Consider the following 23,653-nt stretch of genomic DNA (forward strand, 5'->3'; position numbering starts at 1 on the left):
GGGGGAGAGAGGAGGAAGATGTTGTCAGTGAGGGTTCTGAATAATGTCTTGTTTGGCATTTTCAGGCTCAAAGTGGGCCGCACCGCACATGTACACAGACAGATGCTGTGACAGAAATATGCACACGCATGGCAATACACTGTGCGCACCCCAAACACACAGAAACCCGGAAGGAAAGTGAGCGGAGAGGCCAAGGCCGAATGGGGCTTCCCCTTGGTTTGTCACGATCTGATCTAGCGAAGGTGGGGGCTGGCAGGGTGGGGTGTGGAGATTTGAGCCTCTATTCTGCTTAGGTCTGATGCTACCAAACAAAACTGAACCCATTTGCTGTGGAGTCAATTCCAACACACCACCACCTTGCCGTCGAACAGGGTAGAACTGCCTTGTAAGGCTTCCCTGGCATGTTAAGGGAAGCAAGCGGCCTCATCTTTCTCTTGTGATACAACTGCTGGGCTCAAACCACCGACCTTTTGATTAGAACCAAGCGCTTAATCATGACACTGCGCCACCCAGGCTCGTGGAGCCCAATTTGTGTTTGGGCACGTGTAGAAATATATGAAAGGCCTTGGGTGGTGGACATGGTTTCCCTTGTACGAGTCATTCAATTGAGCTCAAAGTCTACAGCCTCATCTTTCTTCTGAGCAACAGCTCGCTGGTTTGAACCACCAACCTGGGAGATACTCAGCCCAAGGCTTAACCCATAGTGCTACCGAACCAACCAGCCATCCAGAAGTGATCCTTCTGCCACACATGAGCACTTCTTAACAGGCTCCCTGGTGATGTCACTGCACTTTCATTGAGCTATTAGCCTCCAGGCCACTGGTTGACCCCACCAGCTATTCCGAGGGGGAAAGATGAGACTGTCTGCCTTGTAGAGGTTTAGAAGTCTGAGCACCGTTCTCCCCTGTCCTCTAGGCTTGCTTCAAGACAAATTGACTTGACGGTGAGGTTGGGCTTTCCCCGCAACATTGGTTCTTCTTGTCATTTGTGTGTCTTCACTAGTGATGGATCTATAGAGTTTCAAAGTAGAGAAAACAAGTCATTAGAAAGTAGAATCTAGTGAGAAACCATCTGACATCTTCACAACAACACTAACAGCAAAACAGTCGGCTGTGAGTCCGATATGACACGTGGAAACTGCGTGTGTGACAGTCAGGCTGCATTCCTTGGCTTGTCACTAGCTGTTTGCTCCCAGAGAGGATTGCCAGACCTCTCTTCTGAGGTGCTTCCAGGTGACTTGACCTGTCTTCCTTTGGGCTGCCAGCCAAATGCTTCCTCTCTTTGTGTGTCATATGAGCTTTGTCAGATGTCTGAGTGTGCCCACGGGCACAGGAGAGTGATGGCACGTCCTCCCAGTAACCCTGGAATTGTAATTGATTAATGATTATGTAATCTGTTCAAAGAATTCCTATGCATCTCATCAGGAAGGACAGCTTACTTCTCTCGCAACAAGGGACTGTGGGCGCTTTGGGGAGAGGAGCCAGAGGAGTGAGCAAACCCTATGGGGAGACATGCCGTCTTCTCCAAAGCTTTGCCTCTGTCTGGAGCCTAAGCTGAGGAGCCCTGTGGCACACTGAGTTATGTGTTGGGTTGCTCACTGCAAGGGCAGTGGTTCAATCTCACCCTCCACTTTCTGCTGCTATAAAGATTTACCACTCCTGAAACCCATAAAGGCAGTTAGTTCTACTCTGCCACGTAGGGTCTCTCTGAATCACAGTCAATGTGATGGCAGCAAGGTTTGCTTTGTGTGTGTGACTTAGAGCAGAGCCTAGCACTTCACTGGACTGAGGCTGAGAGCAGGACTCTTCGGGGACACTTCGTTGCCAAGTGAGCCACTTCCACGTGACTAGCTCTATGCTCCGAAAAGGTGGAGCCTTTCCTGAGTTCCATCGTCCGCTCATCTTAGGCATGTGTCACCAAGCCCATCAATAAGTGGGAGCAGGTTAGTGCTCGGGGCTTTGTAGGGAGTCTCTTCCTTAAACGTCTCATCATTGGAACTAGGCTCGTATGTGTGGCCCATTCCACAGGGGACAACGTGAAGGTTTGCAACGTTTAAATAACTCCTTGCAAGAATAAGCTCCCATCACATTTATTGTGGAAATTTCCAGAGATCCTGGGACCCTGGTGGGTTTCCCATCAGCTTCCCAAATTCTGCCCTACATGTTCCCAAATGCTATCCTGACCTCACAGACTTCAGGGCATTTGCATCTCCCATTTGGTCCATAATGGCAGCGGCCTGGCATTGTACAAACCCAAGAAGCCTCGTTTCCCATCCCGCTTCCCCGCCCTCGTTGCCCCATTGGTGTGCTGACAGTCTGGATTTCCTCATCTCTACCAGGAATGTGTATTCCCATCTTCTTGGGCTATGGGAGTTACTGTGTCAACTACCGGTCTAGGCCAGATACAGAACAACGCTATGTGAGCGTAACTCTAAGGGGCCTTGGTGGTTGTATGTGGGGCTGCTAACCACAAGGTCGGCAGTTCAAAAGCACCAGCCATTCCATTCCATGGGAGAAAGATAAACGTTTTTACTTTCATAAAGAGCTACAGCCTCGGCCACCTACTCTGTCCTAGAGGGTCACTATGAGTCGGAATCAACTGAATGACAGCGCGTTTTATTTATTTGTTTGTTTGTTTGAAGTGTAACTAACTCGCCATGCAAGTGGGTCCATCTTCATTAAGATAACACTTGCTATTTATTGCCTTGCCTGTTCTTCATTCTCATTGAAACTAATTTGGTTTTTAACCACACAAGGAGGCAGATATCAAAAGAGCCTGGGTCAGAGATTGTAATTGGCGAGCTCGGTGACAACTCTGCCTTAATGAACTGATGAGCTCATGTCCCCAGACTCTGCCTGGGCCTTTGATTTGTGCTCCCAGGCAGTGGAATTCAGGGAGTGAGTCACATTTGTTGCATTGATAGAAAGGAGCCAGGAGCTCCAGCGTTTAACCCTGGGGGGATTAAGAGGGAGGGGGTAGCAGAAAGGAGTCCTATTTGTGAAGGCCCAAAGATACATCAAAAAGCCCCGAGCAGAGCTGGGCTCAGTCCCAGCAGCACAAGGTGAAACCTTCAGCACAGTCTTTGATCTTGAATGTTGTGAGTCACATAGACTCCCTGGGACAGTGTGGAAGCTCAGTGGGGTCTGAGCTGGAAGGAGAAAACCCCAAGTGTGGAAAAAGAGGAGCCTGTTTTCTGGTTTTATTTTATTTCTGGACAGGAGGCTGAGCAAGGCAGTTTTCTAGAGATGTGGTTTGGTTTGTTTTTATGTTGTTGGTTGGTTTTTTTTGCTTGGTTGGTTGTTGTGCCAACAGTGGGTGTTTCTGACACTTGTGACCTCTGCAGAGTACGATGAGAGAAAAGAGAAAGCTTTATGGGTCTCCTGTGCTGCCAGGACTCCTCAGAAGACAGCGTGCATGGAGAGCCTACTGTCTACAGAGACCTGTGCTTAGCATCCTTGGGGGAGAGAGTCTCTGAGTTGATACCTTGTTTAAAGCACATGGTTGATGCCCTTCCTAGGAAAGTGGGGTGTGCAGGCGTGGGGCAGACCTGCTGGGAATTCTCGCAGCGCCCTGCGTTGGTTGTGTGGCTTCAGGTAGGCCCCTGATCGTGTGTCAACAGCCACCATCGCAGGTTTGTGGGACTGCTAGATTGGGATATTGCCTGCAAGCAGTTTGATGGTACTGGTTTTCCTGGGAAAACCCTAAGATGAGTCAGGCCTCCCGACTTGTTCCTCCCCCGTCGCGTTGCATTATTTTACTCGGCACAGATGTGGGCAGCGCCTTTCCAGCATTTTATCAGCTAGGGTGACCCATGAGGCCATCCAACTAAGGACAACTCGGAACTCACAATCTTCCCAGGAAACACGTGATAAAAGTGTTTACCTGATCCAGCAGCAGGTGCAGGAGGAGCCCAGTTGGGGGGTGGGGGTGGGGGTGGGGGGCGTGGTTCTACTGGACTTCTAACCATGAGATCCAGAGTTCTGAACATGCAGCTTCCCTTTGGGAGAGAGGTGGCGCTTTCTGCTCTCCGTAGTGACATTTTTGGGGGGAACTCACAGGGGGCGCTTCTCCCCTGCCCTAGAGGGTCCCCTGGAGTCAAGATCAACTCAATGGTAGTGTCAGAGTGGCAGGTGCATGTTCCTCTGCAGCTCAAACTGACTGCCATCCAGTCGATTCTGACTCATGGAGACCCTATAGGGCAGAGTAGAATGTCCATTGTGGATTTCCAAGATGGTAAGTCTTTACGCCTGTAGAAAGCCTTGTCTTTCTCCCATGGAGCAGCTGGTGGTTTTGAACTGCTTACCTCTCGGTGAGCAGTCCAATTGGTATCCACTACACCACCACGGCTCCTAGCATATGGAGAAAATATTGTTGGAATATACAGAAGGATATTGTTGCTTAAGGGTTGTAGAAGGCTTTACCTAGGAGGTGATGTTCCCCAAATGGGGTTTTGAAAGATGAATAGGTGTTTGCCTAAGAAGAGGTCAATGAATTCAGTTGTTGGTCTTTATTCACCTTCTGTCTGTAGCTTCCTCCTGTTTCTTGTACTCTCTTCTACCTCTTAGTTTACCTTCTCCTTCCATTCCACACACACACCGTCCCTTCTGCGTTGGACTGGAGCATCAACCTAGAAACAAGCCAAACAGGGAGATGATAATAGTGCATTGCATTAGGAGAAATTATGTGTTGCTTGTCTTCACTCAACAGCATATTAATTTTCATCGCCCGCCTAAGTCCTTCTGTTCCTAACTTTGTCCCGGGTTCAATCTGGATGCGCTTATTTGTAACTCGCGCACCATCTGCTTTCCCTGGAAATAAGACGGCGAAGGGCCCCCACGATGTGGTCAGGAGCGTCTGGGGTACATGCAGGGGTAGGGAGCACGCCTTGTTCCTGCGTTAACCCTCGCCCGGCCTCTCTGTGCCCTCAGATGGGAAGCCCGTGTCCCTGTCTCCGCTGGAGTCCCAGGCGCACAGCCCCCGGTACACAGCCTCCAGCCAGCGGGAGCGTGAGAGCCTGGAGGTGCGCGTGCGCGAGGTGGAGGAAGAGAACCGAGCCCTCCGGAGGCAGCTCAGCCTGGCCCAGGGCCGCGTCCCTGGCCCGCGCCGCGGCAACCACTCCAAGACTTACTCCGTGGAGGAGGGCACCGGCGACAGCGAGAACCTGCGCGCGGGCATCGTGGCGGGCAACAGCTCCGAGTGCGGCCAGCAGCCCGTGGTGGAGAAGTGCGAGGTAAGCAACTGCTGGTGCTCCCCAGGCGGGGTCGCCCCCAGCCCCTTGGGGAGCCCTCCTGGAAGCACAGCCCAGCTTTGGACAGAGCTGACGCTCTTGGGTGTGAGCCAGCCCCAGACACCAACGTTGCCATGTGCCCTGTTGAGTTGGTTAGTTTCTTGTGCCTGCGGTTTCTCATCTGGAAAACGGGCATCTGTGACCGAGTCCAGAGAGAGACTAAGACTCGTTCACTAGCGGACCTCACCCTCTCCTTCCCTCTGGTCTCTGCACTAGGTGTCATGCTGCTGACACAGCAGTGGGAATGCGGAGCCCTGGAGGGATGGCCTTTGGGGCTGTAACTTTAGACCATCCTGTGAACGGTACACCGGAGGTGTGTTGGGTGTTCTCGCTTCACCTTATGAGGAACCTCTGCATAGCCAGCACCAGAGGCTGGCTGGTTACCTAAAGCAGCGATCGGAACTCCTCTGATTGAATAGTGATTCTGGAAATTCAACCCTTAACCCATGCACCCCTGAGAGCCATGTCGATGTGTGCCCTGTGTGTGTCCTCTCTCTCTCACACACATACATACTTACACACATTTCCTGTTGCTTCCAGTTTTCCTGCAAAGACCGAGGTCTTTTGAGTCACAGGCAAACCTGGGTTCGCATACACTCCAGCTCTGGCTTGAGCAAGTCACCTAACCTCTCTGATCCACAGACCTCCAGCGGTAAACTACAGACAAGGCGACCTACTTCTTGGAGAAGGGTGAGGATTCAAGGAGGAGAGGATGAAGGCCACGGGCAATGCCGGGTGCACATCAGGTGTTCGATGCCCGGGTTGAAGGCGGTCTTCATGTTGAGACAGGCAGTGCCAACTGTCCCTTTGCTCTCCTGTCCTGGCCACACTCTCCAAAGATGGGACTCAAACTCCCTGAAGCCTCTGCTGATGAAGATCAAGGATTGCAGCCTTCACTCTGGAAGACAACTCCATGTAGAGGAAGCCAAACTCCTCACAGCTGGAGCAGTAGGTAGCATCATGGTCGAGGGAAAAGATGGATGTTGTCACCGATTTCACCTTGGTTTAATCCACAGTCAGTGCTCATGGAAACAGCCGTCCACAGGTCAAGGGCTGTGTTCCATTCAGTAGCCCTGCTGCTGCTGCTTAAGCTCATTTTAGAGATCATTGTAAAGCAGAATGTGACTTTGAGGACTCAGGTCCACCTGCCCCAAGCCATGGTCTTTTCAATGGCCTCCTATGCGTGTGAAAGTTGCACCTTGATTAAGGAAGACCTAAGAAGAACCAATGCATTTGAATTGTGGTGCTGGAGAAGAATATTTACAGTACTACAGACTGCCAAAAGGACAAACAGATCTGTCTCCAGCCGGAATGCTCCCTAGAGGCAAGGATGGCGAGACTTTGTCTCAGATACTTTGGATATGTCAGGAGAGACCAGTCCCTGGAGAAGGGCATGGCGCTTGGTAAAGTAGAGAGGGGCGGCAGAAAAGAGGATGGCCCTCAGTGATAGGAACTGTCACCGTGGCTGTAATGATGGGCTGAAACATAAAAACAATGGTGCGGGAGACTCGGGACTGTGCTGTGTTCTGTTCTTTTGTACACACTGTGGGTTGGAGCTGACTTGATGACACCCAACGACAACACGTTACCACAACAACCAAGTATACGTGGGTCACTTTCCATGTGTGGAAACCCTGTGTGTGTTCAAATGCACCTGTGGTTCTATGGTCATACAGTTTTCAGTGGCTGCTGTTTTAAATTGATTGCCAGGGACTTTTTTTCTGAGGCAACTGTTCAGACTCATACTTTCTATGTTTTTGAAAGTAGCCAAGTACATTACCGTCTAAATGTTTGCACCAACCAACACCTTCTGTTGTGACTCCCTGTAGAATTGACCGGCATTCTGACTCATAACAACCCGACACAGCAGAATAGAGCTGCCTCTCTGGGTTTTTGAGGCTGTAAATCTTGACAGAAGCAGAAAGTGTCAATTTTCTCTTGTGGAGCGGCTGGTAGGCTCAAACCGCTGACCCTGTAGGTAGCAGCCCAACTCAGAATACACTGTGCTGCCAGGGCTCCAGACTTGTAGGACTCACTGCCATTGCGTTGATGCTGACTCAGAGCGATCATATAGGACAGCGTGGAACTCCCCTTTGATTTTCTGAGACTCGAACTGTTTCCAGGAGTACAAAGCCCCATTTATCTCCCACAGAGCAGCTGGTGGTTTTGAACCACTGACATTGCAGATCATAGCCCAATGTGTAAACACTAGGCCGCCAGGGCTCCTCTTTCATACATTTAATAGAGGGAGAAAAATTATCTCGGCTAGTTAAGGGGAATTATCTTTGCTCAAATCGGGTCAGTGGCCCCTACTTGTTTTTCACCTTCGAGGCAGGCACCACCAAGACCTCCAACAGCATCTGCTAGAAGGACTCCTCCGCACAGCATCCACCTGAGCCTATGGTTTATGACCCCAGAAGGAAACAGAGCAAGTTTAGCATGTTGGGGAAGGTATGCGGGTTAATCCCAAGGAGACTAGATGCACGTAGCCCAGAGTCTTCTTCCAGGACTGTCACACAGGATGCACTTGTTTCTCCCAGCTGTGCGGTGTGACAGCTCAGTGCCAGAGACACTCAGTCCCCGGGGCTTTGTGAAGAGACTGACTTGGAAAACACCAGCAGTCCACTGTATACCCCAAATCTTACCCTTCCAGGAGGAAAGCAGGTGGTAGCAGGAACCACATTGTCTATCCGGTTGAAGTAACAAGAGCCTCTCTGATGAGTCCCAGGGATGGTGAGCATCCTCCTGCAGGCAGGCTCCCAGAAGCCAGCCACGGGCCCACTGTGCAGGTGGACCTGCCCAAGGAAAGGCTGCTATGTCCTCTCTTTTCAGCACAACACACTGCTTCTGCAGAGCGCCTTCTACCACCAGGAATAATGCTAGCAAAAAACCATTGGTGACTGGAGCCAGGAGGCTTGAGTTTAAATCCTGGTCCCCTCCCTAGCTTAAGGGATATATGTGTCCTTGAGCAACTGATTTCACTTTTCTGGGTCTTTAGACCCTGTTCTGTTCACTGTAGATTAAACTCAGGTTGCTGTCTCATATTACTTTGCTTGTAATAACGGATATGCAAATTTGAAGAAAACTCTAAAAATAGTCCATTAGGCTTCATATTAGATTCTACAGTGAATTATCAAAAGATCACAACTAACCAGTGGCTTGAAAATGATTTGCAGGTTTGCAGTTACATAATCTCCTGTCAACTTGAGTGAAGGGGTAAAGCTTAGCCTGTCAATCAGGTCATAGACAAGAAGGCCTCTGTATAGGCATGCCCTTCTCCTCAGTATTCTGGGAACTCCTGTCTGCCTCCCTGGAAGCGGGACTTACACTCTGCTACATATTCCATGGAGGTGAGCCAGGCCAGCTCTGAGATGCCTACACCGCCACTGGATCCACAAGACTTTCCACCCACTGACCTGTGATCTAACTGTATTTGACGTCATTGCATGTGCTGCATGAGTCTGAAGAGGAATTCATAGACTGGTATCATACATATGGGCTAATATCAGACTTATGGACTTGATCTGGGCTGGGATGTTTTCGTAATATACAATTACTCTTTGATATATATATAGCTCTCTCTTACCTGTATATGGGTGTCTCTGGATTTGTTTCTCTACCCAGATGAAGACAGAAGGCTCCTCTGCCCAGTTAAATCTGGCGGCCATAAGTGTAGGACTGAGCACTTCACATCACTCCCCAGTGTCCGGGGGACTCACTCTCTTGGGCTCTTGCCCCAGCTCACAGAAGGGCCATGTCGAAGGCCATCTCATGGTACACGGTGACTCTTAGGGCTCAGCTCTGGCATTCCCATCTCAGCTGACAGGAAAGAAGAAATAGTAAAGGTGCATGCAATGTCTTATATAGAGAGCCCATCTCGAGATGTTCACACTCCACTTCCTTTCAGATCAGTCTCATAGGCAGAATGCCATGCAAGGGTTAACCCGAGCTGCAAGGGAACCTGCAGAGAAGAAATTGCATTCCAGGAAACCTTGCTGCTTTCCTACCCTTTGGTGCTATGTGTCTAGAGAGAACAGATTTGGGGTTCTAATACAAATCCCCTGCCATGCGAGAAACTTCCAAACTTGACCCCCGAGACAGACGAGTTGTGAATTGCCGGGAGGGTAGCCCTCAAGAATATGAGTGTGACAAAACAATGTTTAAAAAATGATCTGGGATGTTGACAGTTGAAGGGATCAAGGATTTCATTTTACTGGGACCCAGGATCGCCACTCATGGAAACAGCAGTTAAGAAGTCAAACACATGGGTCTGTCTGCTGCAAAAGCCAGCCCGTCTCTCTGAGGACTAGCGCATGCCTGAGCCAAGGCAGAGTTGCCAGGGTAGTGAGTGAGTTAATGCGACTTTTCTAACGAAAGTCTCCAACTCCCACCAAATGGCCTTTCCCCGCCTGGGTCTGGTAAGAAGGTGGGGAAGTTATGGGATCTGCTGGAATGCAGTCCTGTTGGATATAAAATGAGTCCTCTAAAAAGCAGGGGCAATGGGATGGGGGTGTCTCAGGACCAACAAGATCCAGGAGCAAAGCTTGTCCTCAAGTTTGTCCGCTAGACCCGAGATTCCTGTGCAGTGAACTGTCTGGATCCAGAAGACAGCTACACCATCAGAGGAGCAGCAGCAAAAGCAAGAGCCAGCGCATGGGACAGAGTGATGAGCTTCCAAGCCCAAGGAGCAAGCAAAGCTGGGTGCTTTGGGGCACAGCGCTGACTCATGAAATGAGAGGCCTTTGGGCACTCACTTGGGGTAGCTGGACTTGCTGACCCACAAAGGCAGAACTGAGCGCTTTTAGACTGAGGCTCAGTGGAGTCAGGTGCCTCAGGGCACACAGTTCAGGGATCTAGGTTTGTTAGCCCACAGGGCTTTAGCCAAGTGCCTTTGGCTTGGGGCTTACAGTGGAGTGGGATGCCCTTTGAGCATCTCCGAGCAACCATGAAAGAACTTTGTAACATCTCCCGAAGAACAAGTCTACCCCGAGCATTTCTCACTAGTAGTACCGTCTGTTCACGGCCTTAGTAAATCTTTTCATCATGATTGTGTCTGTAGGTTTTTTGCAGTCACTGCAATGGATATTAGAAGCTAGATAGCTAGAATGCTCCTCAAGACGACAGCATTTTCACTCATCTCGTTTGCATGCGAAAGCCGGACGATGAATAAGCAAGATCAGAAAGAATTGATTTGCTTGAATTGTGGTGTCGGTGAAGAATAGTGAGTGCAAAATGGACTGGCAGGAGAACAAACATCTGCCCTGGCAGACGTCCAGCCAGATTGCTCCTTAGACATGAGGGCGGCAAGACTTTGTCTCGTGTCCTTTCGAGATGTTTATCCAGAGAGACCAGTCCTGTAAAAAGGACATCAGGTATGGATTGTGATAAGAGTTGTATGAGTCCCTAATAAAATGTAAAAAAAGAAGAGGAGAGAAAAAAAAGAAAATGATTAGGGCAAAGAATGTACAGATGTGCTTTATACAATTAATGTATGTATATGTATGGACTGTGATAAGAGTTGTATGAGCCCCTAATAAAATGTTAAAAAAAAAAAAAAGGACATCAGGCCTGGTAGCAGAGAGGGTCAGCAAAAGAGAGGAAGACTCCCAAAGTGATTGATTGGCTCACTGGCCGCAGGGGTGGCCTTGGCCTAGCAACGTTTGAGAGGATGGCACAGGATTGGATGCCATTGCCTTCTGCTGTGCCCAGGGTCACTGTGACTCAGACTAACTGGGTGGCTCATAGCAATAACATGCTGGAAGTCAGGCACGGCGGGTGGGGCGCTCTTTGCTGTCTTCCAGAGATAACAGCAGCTTTGGCAATTTAGACTTTAAACCCAAGACTGTTAGGCTAACTTACTGGTCCTTCCTTTCACTTGAAACTCTGGGTTAGGTAGGGTTCTCTAGAGAAGCGAAACCAGGATCGCTTTGTGTGTGTGCACGCCCAGAAAGAGATTTGTATCAATAAGTAGCTCACCCAGTGGTAGAAGTAGGTAAGTCCAGTCTGGTTCGAGTCTGTAAGTCTGATGTAAGCCAGAGCTTTCTCCTGACTCCTGTAGCATCAGGAGCTGACGGACAGCAAGCAGGACAGCCAAAGGCTAGGGGATGCAGAGCTGAATGAATCCAAAGCTTGCTCTCCACTCCTGGCTCCTGAGTGATGTAGCAGGTGATGTACAGGAGGTTCACGAACCAGATGTAGGATACAGAGCAGGCGGAAGGTGAGTTGTGCCCGAGATCTCTCTTAGACAAAAGGTCAGACTCCCAAGGAGGTGTTATCAGGCTGCGATCTGATTGATAGGTTGAAGTTCACACCTACCTTCATCCAGGTAGTCAAGTTGCCATAAACTCTACCCATCATAGTCCACTCCTTGTCCACTCGACACCTGGACCCAACTCTTTAAGCATACATAATCTCCAACCAAAGACAATCATAAAATCACACTTGCACCTAACATGATACAATTAACGCGTGTCACCAAAGATGCAGCATCTTCATATTTTATAAGGTGACAGATCAAAAACATGTGATGCATGCATGCCAATAGGAGTCACTCATCACAAGTACAGTCCTCACCTCGGCAGCGGGTCATGTGGCCATGGCTGGTATTTAGAACCACCTTCTTTCATGGACCCGTCTGTATTTGCTCTGCCTTCAGCGAGTGCCGTGACTGGTCGTGGTCCTTTGCCTGGTGGTATGACCCAAACCTTCTATCATTGTCTTATCTTTCCTTTGTGTTTCTTGGTCATATTACTTTTTAGACCCTTGGAAAATAGAATGTGTAGGTGGCGAGCCTCTGATCCTTATTGGAGTCTGAATGATGAGCTTCGGAAAAGCCTGGATCTGCTGCCATCTTCTTTGGACAGGATCTGTTCCCGGCATGCATTGGCTTTGATGTGCAGGCACCATTCCCACCAGCAGAAGGCTTCCTCTGTCTCCCATCACTCACTGTCTTTAATGCCATAGTGGCAAAGACGACATGTCAGTCAATGGAGTCAAAGAGAAGCCTTGTTCCCCATCCTGCTTTGGTTAGAGCCGCAGAAGCTGGGCTTGACACTGTCAGGGTGCAGGCTCCTAATCAAGAATGCCCCTGTCCTGTGCTGTCCTGCTGAAACCTCTCTGGGGTGTGACAAGTATTTCTGCCAACTCCTCTGTAATGCTGCCCTGGGTGTCAGCTGGGTACTCAGTGATAAACGCAATGACTTCTCATCTGTCTGCAGGCCCTCTTTGTAGTTCCTAGCTGTGTGGCATCCAGAGAGCTGCCCAATCACCCCTGCGGGTTCCCTGGGCTGGGCCATGCTGTCCCAGTGAAGGAGTGGCTTCTGTGTACCTCCAAACATGGAACCAATTAATCCCCTTGGCCCCCCACCTGTGCCTCTGTATTCGGTGACCTCTGTTTTAGTTGCATTTCTTTGGGGTCTGGTATATTCTGAAAGTCAGCTGGGCTGTAGCCACGGAATCACTGGCACTGGACTCTGAAGGGCTCAGCAGGTATCCTCTTTTTTCCACTCGGCTGCTAATTGAGAGGTCAGTGGTTCGAATCTACTAGCTGCTCTGCAGGAGAAAAGACCTGGCACTTGGGTCCTGTAAAGATCACAGTTTAGGAAATCCTATAGGGCTGTGGTTCTCAACCTTCCTCATGCTGCAACCCTTTCATACAGTTCCTCATGTTGTTGTGATCCCCACAACCATAAATTTATTTTCGTTGCTACTTCATCACTGTCATCTTGCTACTGTTCTGAATTGGGCGACCCTGTGAAAAGGTCGCTCAACACCCCCAAAGGGGTTGTGACCACACAGGTTGAGAATCACTGCTGTAGGGCAATTCTACCCCATTATACAGAGTTCTCCAACTTCATGGCATATCCAACTTAGCCTGCAGCTCATTTCTGACCACCGGGGTTTGTTTTGTGGTGGGGGCGGTGGCTTTGTTTTGTAAATTTTATCATTAGTAATAAGTACTACATGCATGGCTGCAGGTTGCAATTTGCTGATGCCTCTTGATGGCGGTGTGGTTAGGCTGTGGACTGTGACCCACACGGTGGGCAGTTCGAAACCACCAGCAGCTCCACGGGAGAAAGACTGGGCTTTCTACTCCCGTCAACAGTCTCTGAAACTCACAGCGGGGCCACTGTGCATCAGCATTGACTTGATTGCAGTGAGTTAGGTTTGGGGTTGGTAGTTCTCAAATCTTCACTCCCAGATATTCGAAGGTTGGATTTAGAATGATATGAAGAATAAGAAGCAATGAGGTTTAACCCTTAAAAAAGAGAGCAGGGGACAGGGTGAGGCTTCGCCTTGGATCAGCACCGCCGTAGGGTAGACCCATCAGAATAGGATACCCTCAGAAGTCTAGGCCTTCCTCCAACGGTTGCTGTGGGTCACAATCAACTGGCAAGCCATCAGCACAACAGACCTGGGTTCTGTTCCGACCAGTGCATCTCACCCCTGTGCATCGCCTGCCCTGGGAGGTTGATTGTTAGGATGCTTAGCACTAAGGTAATGTAGGAACAGAGAAAAGGCCTGTGATCTACTTGTCACGATCTATTGGAAGCCCGTGGGTCCCAGCAACCCAACCCGCAAGTGACAGAGGAATGGCACCGTGCTTCACTCCCTTGGGCGCAGGGTCATCTTGTACCAGAGGCCCAATGAGGATATCAACAAATCTTGGGGCCGTAGGCAATTCACTGAACCCTGGCCGATTCCATTTCAGTGTTATAAAATGAGAACAGGAGTGTGTTCTTCATAGTGCAAAATGGGTGGGAAACTCTAACACGGTGTGTCCCCCACATAATAATTATTATTATTATGGCTGCCCTGGTCCCCGGTCCTGCATCAGAAGTCACCCAAAACTAAATGATGGAAAAACATCCATCATTTGATTAGTTCCCCATGGTGTCTGTGGGCCAGGGATTTGGGAAGGGCTTCACTGAGCGGTTTTCCGGCAGTGTTTCTCAAGCAGTTGGTGATTGGAGATGGAGCAGTGGGGGACTGGAGCAGTGGGGGCTAGTTCATCATCTCTTTGTCCTCCAGTTGACTAAGGGTCTCTCTGTTTGGTCCTCCTGTTTGGGCTTGTTGGGACTTCCTCAAAATATGGCAGCTTCAGGACACCCCACAGAAGGGTTCTAAGGAAGGGATGATTCAACCAAGGTGCAGTATAGCACTGACGGATCACACATCATACCTCTAGTTCCTGAATACTTCCATGAGCCAGTTCTACCTTACAAATCTGATTAGACCAGAGAACACACATTGATAGAGACAAGAGCTCTCAACACATGGAGTTCAGGACAGATAAACCCCTCAGGAACAGTAGTGGAAGTAGTGATATCATGACGATAGGGGATGACCAGGGAGGGGGAAGGGTGAGGAACAGGGAACCCATCACAAGATTGGCTATATAGCCCCCGAAGGGGAAGAATAACAGAAATGTGGGTGAAGGGAGACAATATATAATTGATCAAGGATTCGCCAGGATGAGGGAGGGAGGGGGGAAAGAGGAGCTTATACCAAGGGCTCAAGTAGAAAATGTGTTGGAAATGATGACGGCAACATATGTACAAATATGCTTTATACAAATGATGTATGGAGTATTATAAGAGCGGTAAGAGCCCCCAATAAAATGACTTTTAAAAAAAGGCAGCTGCACCCATGAAAGTTGGAGGCTCAGTGCCCCTCTTCCAATGAGCAAGACAGAGCTGAAGAACTATTGACGACCTAGCCTCCAAAACCACACAGGGTCCCATCTGCCGATCGTGTGCTCTATACAAGGAAGTCATCGCCCATCCCAACTGCTTTCAAGGACGAAGTGACTTACATGGCCCGGCTTCATGGGAGGAATCTCTCAGAATTCATGGCCATACTTTAAAGTCACTTTGATGGACATTGTTATCATGGAAACCAAATGATGACACCCCTTGGGGTCAGAGCCCCCCTCCCCCACTCAGGTCATTCCTTCTCTAGGTTCTGCCCTTCCTGCCTCGTGGCAATTATCCTAGTGCTAACGTAACGTAATCATTTTCATCAGCCACAGTGTCTGTCGGGTACCGTGCTCATAACACGGTGCACATCGTAGTATCTCATGTAATGCACACACTCACTTTTCAGATTGAGGACTGCTGCTTGGAAAGATGAAATGACTAAGCACGCACAGCCCCGCAAGAGGTGAGGCTGGGCTGTACATCTGGAGCCTGTGCTTCGAACCGCTGCCCTCCGCTGACGGTCAGACACATTGCGGCAGGCCTTCTCTGCTCTGCTCGTTCATCTTAGTCTGGAAGCCTCACTGAGACCTGTTTGGCATCCTAGCAGCACGCAAGCCTCCACTGGCAGGCGGGTGTTGGCTGGGAAAGAGGCGCATAGACTGGGGATCGTAGAACCCTAGCCTCTTGCGTGGAAGGGTAGGGGTTCTTCCCATAGTTCGCCCCTTGCAGATCCATCGGTGCCGCAGACCACGCTACTCTCAAAATTCGGCAGCCAGACTAATAAACCTGCTTTCTCTGATGGAGTTTCTGAAAGTCTGGAATCTGGAAGCTGCCTGGCTGAGGGATCTCTCCCGAGTCTGCAGTGAAGACGTCTGCCGCTTGGACACCGTTGTTCCTTGTGGCTTTGTTTCCCGTGGGCAAAAGGTGAAAGCAAGTTAGAGGCCCTTCCACAGAGGAAGGGGTGATCCTGCTCAGACAGGAGAAATGAAATCTCCCAACCTGCTGCAGTACACGTAGGGCTGAGACATCCTGCCAGGTGGACAGCAGGGTTAAAGGTGACGGGGAAACTGCGCAGACGAAGGAGAGGGCTGCGCAGCCTGGTATTGTACTTGCTGTCAGTAGGTGTGTGTACACCTGTACAAAGTTGGATTAGCCAAAGGTGTGTGATAGATCCATTTACCACGGTCACCGCTCCCTGCCACTCGAAAGGTAGCCGCCAATGTGACCGTAGAGGTTTAGGTTGGCTAATTTTCACCAGGAGTTTCCTGTAGGTCTGTCCTTAGTCAGGAAATTGGACAGAAACCTGTCTACTAGGTGAGATCCTGATGGAATCTGAACTCTTGGTGGCACAACTTCCAAGGTCATAGAACACACAAGTCACCCCAGCATGGGAGACTTCTATCCGCTCAATAGCCCGTGAGCTGGCACGTGTACTTCCCTTTTTGTGTAGATGATGACACTGAGCTCCCAAGAGGTTGCTTATGTCTTGAAAGATGGGGAAGAATTTGATAGGTGGGGAGGAGGGCACCGTATGGAAGCAAGAAAGCCTAACCTCCCACAGGATCATGGGCACAAGAAAGAGGGGACCTGTGGGTGATAATGCCCCTAAGCACACCTGTTTTCATTTATTGGGCATGTATTTTTTTAAATCATTCTATTGGGGATTCATACAACTCTTATCACAATCCATACATCCATCCATTGTGTCAAGCACATTTGTACATTCATTGCCCTCATCATTCTCAAAACATTTGCTCTCCACCTAAGCTCCTGGCACCGGCCCCTCATTTTCCCCCTCCCTCCTGGCTCCCCTCTCCCTCATGAACCCTTGTTTATTTATAAATTATCCTTTTGTCATACCTTACACTGTCCAATGTCTCTCTTCACCCACTTTTCTGTTGTCTGTCCCCAAGGGAGGAGATCACATGTAGATCCTTATAATCGGTTCCTCCTTTCCACCCCACTCTCCCTCTACCCTCCTGGTATCACCACTCTCACCACTGGTCCTGAAGGGATCATCCATCCTGGATTCCCTGTGTTTCCAGTTCCTATCTGTACCAGTATACATCCTCTGATCTAGCCAGTTTTGTAAGGTAGAATTGGGATCATGGTAGTGGGTGGGCGGGGGAAGCATTTAGGAACTAGAGGAAAGTTGTATGTTTCATCGTTGCTACACTACACTCTTCCGTAAGGTGATGTCCAATTGCCTACAGCTGGGCTTTGGGTCTCCAATCTGCACTCCTCCTTATTCACAATGATATGATTTTTTGTTCTGAGGATGCCTGATACCTGATCCCTTCAACACCTTGTGCTCACACAGGCTGGTGTGCTTCTTCCATGCGGGCTTTGTTGCTTCTGAGCTAGATGGTCGCTTGTTTACCTTCAAGCCTGTAAGGCCCCAGATGCTATATCTTTTGATATTTGGACACCATCAGCTTTTTTCACCACATTTCCTTATGCACCAATTTGTCTGCAGCGCTAGTATCATGGAAATGAGCACACAATGATATGATTTTTTGTTCTTTGATGCCTAATAACTGATCCCTTTGGCACCTCATGATCACGTAGTCTGGTGTGCTTCTTCCATGTGGGCTTTGTTGCTTCTGAGCTAGATGGCCGTTTGTTTACCTTCAAGCCTTTAAGACCCCAGACCCTATATCTTTTGATAGCCGGGCACCATCAGCTTTCTACACCACATTTGCTTATGCACCTGCTTTGTCTTCAGCGATTGTGTCGGGAAGGTGAGCATCGTGGCATGACAGTTTAATAAAACAAAACATTCTTGCATTGAGAGAGTACTTGAGTGGAAGCCCAATATTCATCTGCTACCTTAATACTAAACCTATACATATATGCACATAGATCTATTTCCCCATCCTCATATATAATTATATTTAAATATGTACATGCCTTTATTTAGACCTCTATAAATTGGGCATGTATTTTTTGCCTGGCACTACTCTTGCCATATTTTTGCTCATCTACTCAATTTTGTCATTCTCCTTTATATTCATCAGGACATTGGTCTGCTCACTGCAGAGTCAGCAGTTTGAAACCACCAGCTGCTCCACGGGAGAAAGATGGGGTTTTCTACTCCCTTGATGAATTACATACACCAAAAGGAAACAAATAAATAAAGAGTTACAATCTTGGAAACTCACAGAAGTACTACCTTGTCCTATACCGTCACTATGAGTCAGAATTTACTCGGCAGTGAATTTGGTTTTTTGTTTGTTTGTTTGTTTGTTTTTTAATAGATGGGAAAATCAGGCTGTTCACATAGCACAACAGTGCAAATCCAGTTTACAAGTCTCATATAGAATATTCTCTATCTACCACGAGAGACACAGGTGGTAGGATCACGAATAATCTAGCATTTCTCTCTCCACCACTGCACCTCCCTGTCCCAAACCACCGTATCCCTTTTGGCTGGGTGCCCCCATTGATCCTGATGAAACTGAAGCACGGTCTGAGCTGGAATTTCACCTGCAGGTTGTCTAGTAAGGAGTGCCTATGTCATCAGCACCTGTGTGAGGGGCGGGGAGGGTCAGGGAGGAAGCAGTCTATGGCGTAGGAACAAGTGGGGCCCCAGTGCTGACTCAGCAACACCTTGCCCCCTAGGGAGCTCTGGAACCAGAGTGGCCCTTCAGAGAGATTCCACATTAGGCCCAAGTAGCCAGCCCTTTCTGTAACTGCATCCATATTGGATGTGGGCTCTCCAAAGAAGGAGCATGACCTTGGAAGGGAAATTTGATAGCGGGGCAATTCCTAGAGATGCCACAGCCCAGGCAGCTGCCAGCAGCACTGCTCGCAGTGGGGACTGTGTCCCCATCAGAGGGCTTTGTACAGCGTAGCACAGTAAGTCTGTTACTAAGTTAATGCAATGGCTCCCTGACTGGCTTCCTGCTTCCACCCTTGCTGCTTGCCCTGTCCCCCGTCACTCCCTCGCACGTGCACGTGTGCACGCACACAGTCTGTTGTCAGTGGGCTGCCTGTGCGGTCCCTTTGTTTTAACCCCTGATTGTAAATTGAAGGAACGTTTTCAGACCAAATTTATTTTCATTCCATCAGTGCTCATTTTGCTTCCTGCCATCGATGCCATGCCCTTACTTATGCCGCGTCTCCCCTGAGTGCCCTGCTTCCTCCATGCCTCCTTTTCCAACCTTTGGGGACATGCTGCCCTTTCACTGCACTTGATCTTAGCCAAAAGGCCAAGAAGCAATGCTGCTGCCCTTTTAATCTCATCGTTGAGGGTTCTGTGGCCTGATCCTTTTAAAATAAAAGTCACATACATCATGTGACTTCTCAGCCCGAGCTTCCAGGGGACCTTCGTCTTTACCCACTGGGTGAACCAAGCCCTGGCTCTGGCTACACCACCCTCAGGAAGCCCCACTTGCCTCGTCGCCATCTCTCCTCCTAGCTGCCTCCTCCTCCTCGCTCCTCCTTCCTTGACCACTCAGGCTCCTTGGTTCATTGGAATTCCTTCCCCACCCCCCTCACCCCACACCACACCCACCCCTGATAGGAAACCTACAACGTTCGTTCCCTCTCCTAGTTCTGATTTGTGCTCTAACGTCACTCTCAGTGTTAGGCTGTTTTCTCTAGAGAAGGCCAAACTGGTAATACAGAGATCTATACAAGAGAGTGTGTGGTTTTGGTTTTTCAATCAGCTTTTATCAAGAAAATGGCTCACATAATTGTAGGAGGGGTGCCATGTCCAGTCCCGTTCAGGTCCGTGGGTCAGACGCTAAGCTGGACGTGTTTTCTGACTTGCGTGGCTGTAGGGGCTGACAGACAGGGAAGCAGGAAGATAAAGCAGGAAGGCTGGTGAGTGCAGTCAGATGAATCCAGGACCAACAGGTCAAGCTGTGGGTGTAGAGTCCAATGCAGCCAAGGTCAGTAGATCAGGGTAACAATAGCTCCCAAGGTCAGCAAGCAACATGGTGGTCCATTGTTCAAGTCCAAAGAACCAGACATTTATGAGTTAGATGCAAGATCCAGACCCAACAATAAGTGAGTTAGCTTGCCCAGAGTGTCAACTTACATAGGGAGTAGGCCTCCCCATCACCGTCAAAGAAACATAAAGTTAGGGGGTTGCAGTCCACCCTAATCATCCCACAACTGTTTGGCTGATCCCATCGCTGAGTTGATTCTGTTATGCAGGGTACATCATGGGTGATTACAGCCAAACTACTGAGACTCTTGGTCTACCCAAGATGACACGAAACCTAGCCATCACACCCTTCGAGCTTCTAAAGACTTAACTGTTCATACCCCTGCTTCCTCATTGTTCACTACATTACATTTTCCTTTTTATTCATTTGTGGCTCTCTGTTATATTTGACTTTCCTGCCCTCCATCTGGAATGCCAGCTCCTTAGGGACATGGAGATGTTTTCTTTCGCTTACAGCTGTGCCCACAGCTCCTCCCTCCGGCAGGTCCTAGCACACACAGCGAGCACTCAGTTCAGCGTGTGCTGAAGAACGGCGTGTCTCTGGATTAGACTATGGGGCTTTTTGTTCAGGCGCCATTGTGAAAGGCTATTTCTAGGCAGCCCACCTGCCCCAAACATCAACCTACCTGTGCTAATTAATCTCCTTTCAATAATCCACCCGAACATCAGTCTGGCCACTCGGTATGTCCTTAGCTTACAGCTTGTGGTTCTGATTCCATGGTGATTGTGCTTCTCCCAACCAGCAAACTTGTTTTAAAAGCCCGTCGAGAGTGAGTGGGATGGAGCCTGGTCACGCGCTGGGCATTTAAGGGCCACTGACTATGAAGAAGGCACTCACTGTCTCCCCTTAAAGCTCTGGCCCCACCTATCCTCACACAAACCCCTGGAGCCCACCCCTGGCATCCCCAAACTTGCCAGCTGAGCCCCAGGAGCCCTGGCTTACATTATAGCCGTCACCCTTCACTTCTGTTGTCGGTTGACATGGTTTTGTCTTTTGGGTCAGTGGTTCAGTATTTAGAGCAAATAGAATGAGATCGGGCTCCCTGAGAGAGGAGAGGTGCCCCGCAGGTGTGGGAGGTGGTTGGGTGGCAGGCCAAGGACGTCTCTTGTTGGTTTCCCCACAGTCAGGTGTGTGTTTTCCTGGAACCAGGCTCTGTGGGTTTTCCAGCAGGACTCCCACAACAGGTCCTGGTCTTTACCCCTGGCTGGCTGCGCTGTGGGACCTCAGACAAGCCACTTCACTGAACTGCGCCTCAGCGCCTCCGCCTGGACGTTTCTTTCCATTTCAGGAAGCCCTCAAAGCCCCAAACCAAACTCACTCTCACCCTGTTGATTCTGACTCATAGCAACCTAATAGGAGAGGTAGAGCTGCCCCTCTGGGCGTTTCCAAGTCGGAGCCTCTGTATGAGGGTAGAGAGCCACCTCTTTCTCCAGCCGAGCGGCTGTGGTTTCTTTTCTTTCTTTAAAAAATAATTTTAGCATATTTTATGTTATTCTTAAAATCTACATCTTTAATCCTTTTGAAATCATTCTTTTAAAGAATAATTTTATTGGGGGCCCTTACATATATTATAATCCAGAGATCCATTATATCCAGTGGACATGAACACATGTTGCCATCAGCAATTTCAAAACATCATTTTTTTTCTTGAGCCCTTTGTCATTAGCACCTCTTTATTCCCTCCATCACCCACCTTGCCACCCTAGAGAGCTCTTAATACATTATGGATTGTTATTATTACTTATACATATATTATTATTACTTATACACCACCCATTCTATCCCTACACCTACTATCCTTTTGTTTGTCCCCCTCTAGGGGGGATTATTCCGCCATCATTGCTGCCTGTTCCCCCTTTCCCCCCACTTCTCCCCCTTCCCTTCCCCTACCTTCCTAGAACTTTTACACCCATTACTGTTTCTGAGGGGTTTCTGTATTTTGAATGCCATAGATTGAAAACTCTCGTCTGTACAGCTCGTGGTTTCTAACAGCTGACCTTGGAGTTAGCCACCCAGAGTATAACTTCTGCATATAAGGAAAGCCCAGAAGTTAGGGAACTCTGGATAAAGAAAGTCTAGCACACCCACCACCACCGCCCACTTTCACAGCCATTAAGGATCAGAGAGGTTAGTAGGCTGGCTTAAAGTCACTCAGCAGGCCAGAGGCAGAGCTGGGACCAGAAACAAGCCCTCCCGTTTCCCAGGGCTTTGTGTTTGCTGGGCCACAGCCTGGGCTCCTATGTTCCCGCCGCCTCTGCTGGCTTCTTCTTCAGCTCCTTGAAGATGTGTGGATTCCAGGGTCTCAAGAGATGTGATGGAAGCTGGAGGATGAGGGCCGCATCTTACTTGTTTTAGACAAGTTCCAGGAAGCGGTCCTCTCTGCTCAAGAGGCGTTGGGAGATGGATTCTTTGAATCTCCACGACACCTCTCACGGGCTCTCAGAACAATCACAGCGCAGCGGTGAGTCTTTCCTCGACAGCACACACTCAGCTCGTCCGTCCTGCACAGCGCTGCGCTGCTTCTCAGGGAACGGAAGTCTCAGCACCTGCAGCGGGGGCATCCTGAATCTGATGCGCTGGGGCGGGGCCCAGCCTCCTGTTTCAGCAAGTCCTCTGGGGGTGGGGGGGGGGGCGGCGACTCTGACATGCACTTGAGCCTGAGCACCACTTGTTAGGTGTCATTCTCCCTTTTATAGAGAAGAGCAGGTTGAAGCAGGACGGTGATCCGCAGTTTCTCATCGTGCTGTTTGTTCTAGAGGAAAACATAGAAACAAGCAAAACGCACTTCCTGGAGTGGACACCCGCTCATGGCTGGCCCCGTGTGAGTCAGAACAGGGCTCCCTCGGGTTTAGTAGAAGCAGAGCAACAGTCCTTTCTTCTAAGGTACCTCTGGTAAACATGCACCTCCAACCTTTCGCTTAGCAGGCAGGCGTGTTAACGTCAGAACCTCCCAGAGAAACCAAACGTCAGCAACTGTTAGATGCCATTTCTTGTCTTGGCTGGTTGAAGCATCATAACATAACAACCCCCAGAGGGTTGCTGGCTATTTTAATGTCCATTTTACAGGTGAGGATGGTGAGGCAGGGCGGGTGGTAAGGGGATGGTTCCAAGGTCAAGGAGCTGAGACTCAAACCCAAGCCTTCCCACCTTGTCCAGAGCTCTCCCCACCTGCCCACTGTTGCCCCTGACACTCAGTCACCGCCATCTCCTGCATCCTTGCTTGGCTCCCACAGCATTCTCTGCGGTTCAGCTGGGTTTGTTCATTGATTGCGTGGCCACTAAGAACCCATAGAACATACTCTTGATTGTGGGATTCACTAGGAAAGTTAGTGGGTGACCATTCAGTTGGAAAATGCCCAGGATACAGTGGCTCGGTGTGGGAGTTGGATTTTCCGTCAACTTGAACCCATGTGAAAGTGTAGGAGTGGAGTCCACTCTCTCAACTAGGTAACAGCCTGATGATGCCTCCTGGAGGGTGTGGCCTTTGCTACAAGAGGAAGTCCTCTCCTCTCTTGACCTTCACCTTTATCCTTGCTGGGACTCTGTGCCTGCCTCCAGGGCAGCCCAGGCCACAAGCCCAAGGAGCCCATCTCCGAGCTGTCAGTGCCCTGCTGTGTGTTTCCACGGACTTTGGATCCATGAGACTCTGACCCCAGAGGTCTGTGATCTCCCTATATCCTCCTTCATCTGGGGGAGTCTGATCTCAGAGAGCT

The 23,653-nt window shown here is 49.5% G+C and overlaps 1 protein-coding gene across 2 annotated transcripts in view; it reads left to right on the forward strand.

The window, feature by feature from the left end:
• Positions 1-23,653, forward strand: part of LARGE1 (LARGE xylosyl- and glucuronyltransferase 1) — a 646,479-nt gene that overhangs the window by 262,420 nt on the left and 360,406 nt on the right. For both annotated transcript variants that reach the window (XM_075551019.1, XM_075551018.1), the window contains one exon: positions 4,929-5,230. In XM_075551019.1, coding sequence (XP_075407134.1) covers positions 4,929-5,230 — 302 coding nt within the window. The remainder of the gene's footprint in view (positions 1-4,928; positions 5,231-23,653) is intronic.

This window comes from Tenrec ecaudatus, chromosome 6 (genome assembly GCF_050624435.1).
Source record: "Tenrec ecaudatus isolate mTenEca1 chromosome 6, mTenEca1.hap1, whole genome shotgun sequence".
NCBI lineage: Eukaryota > Metazoa > Chordata > Mammalia > Afrosoricida > Tenrecidae > Tenrec > Tenrec ecaudatus.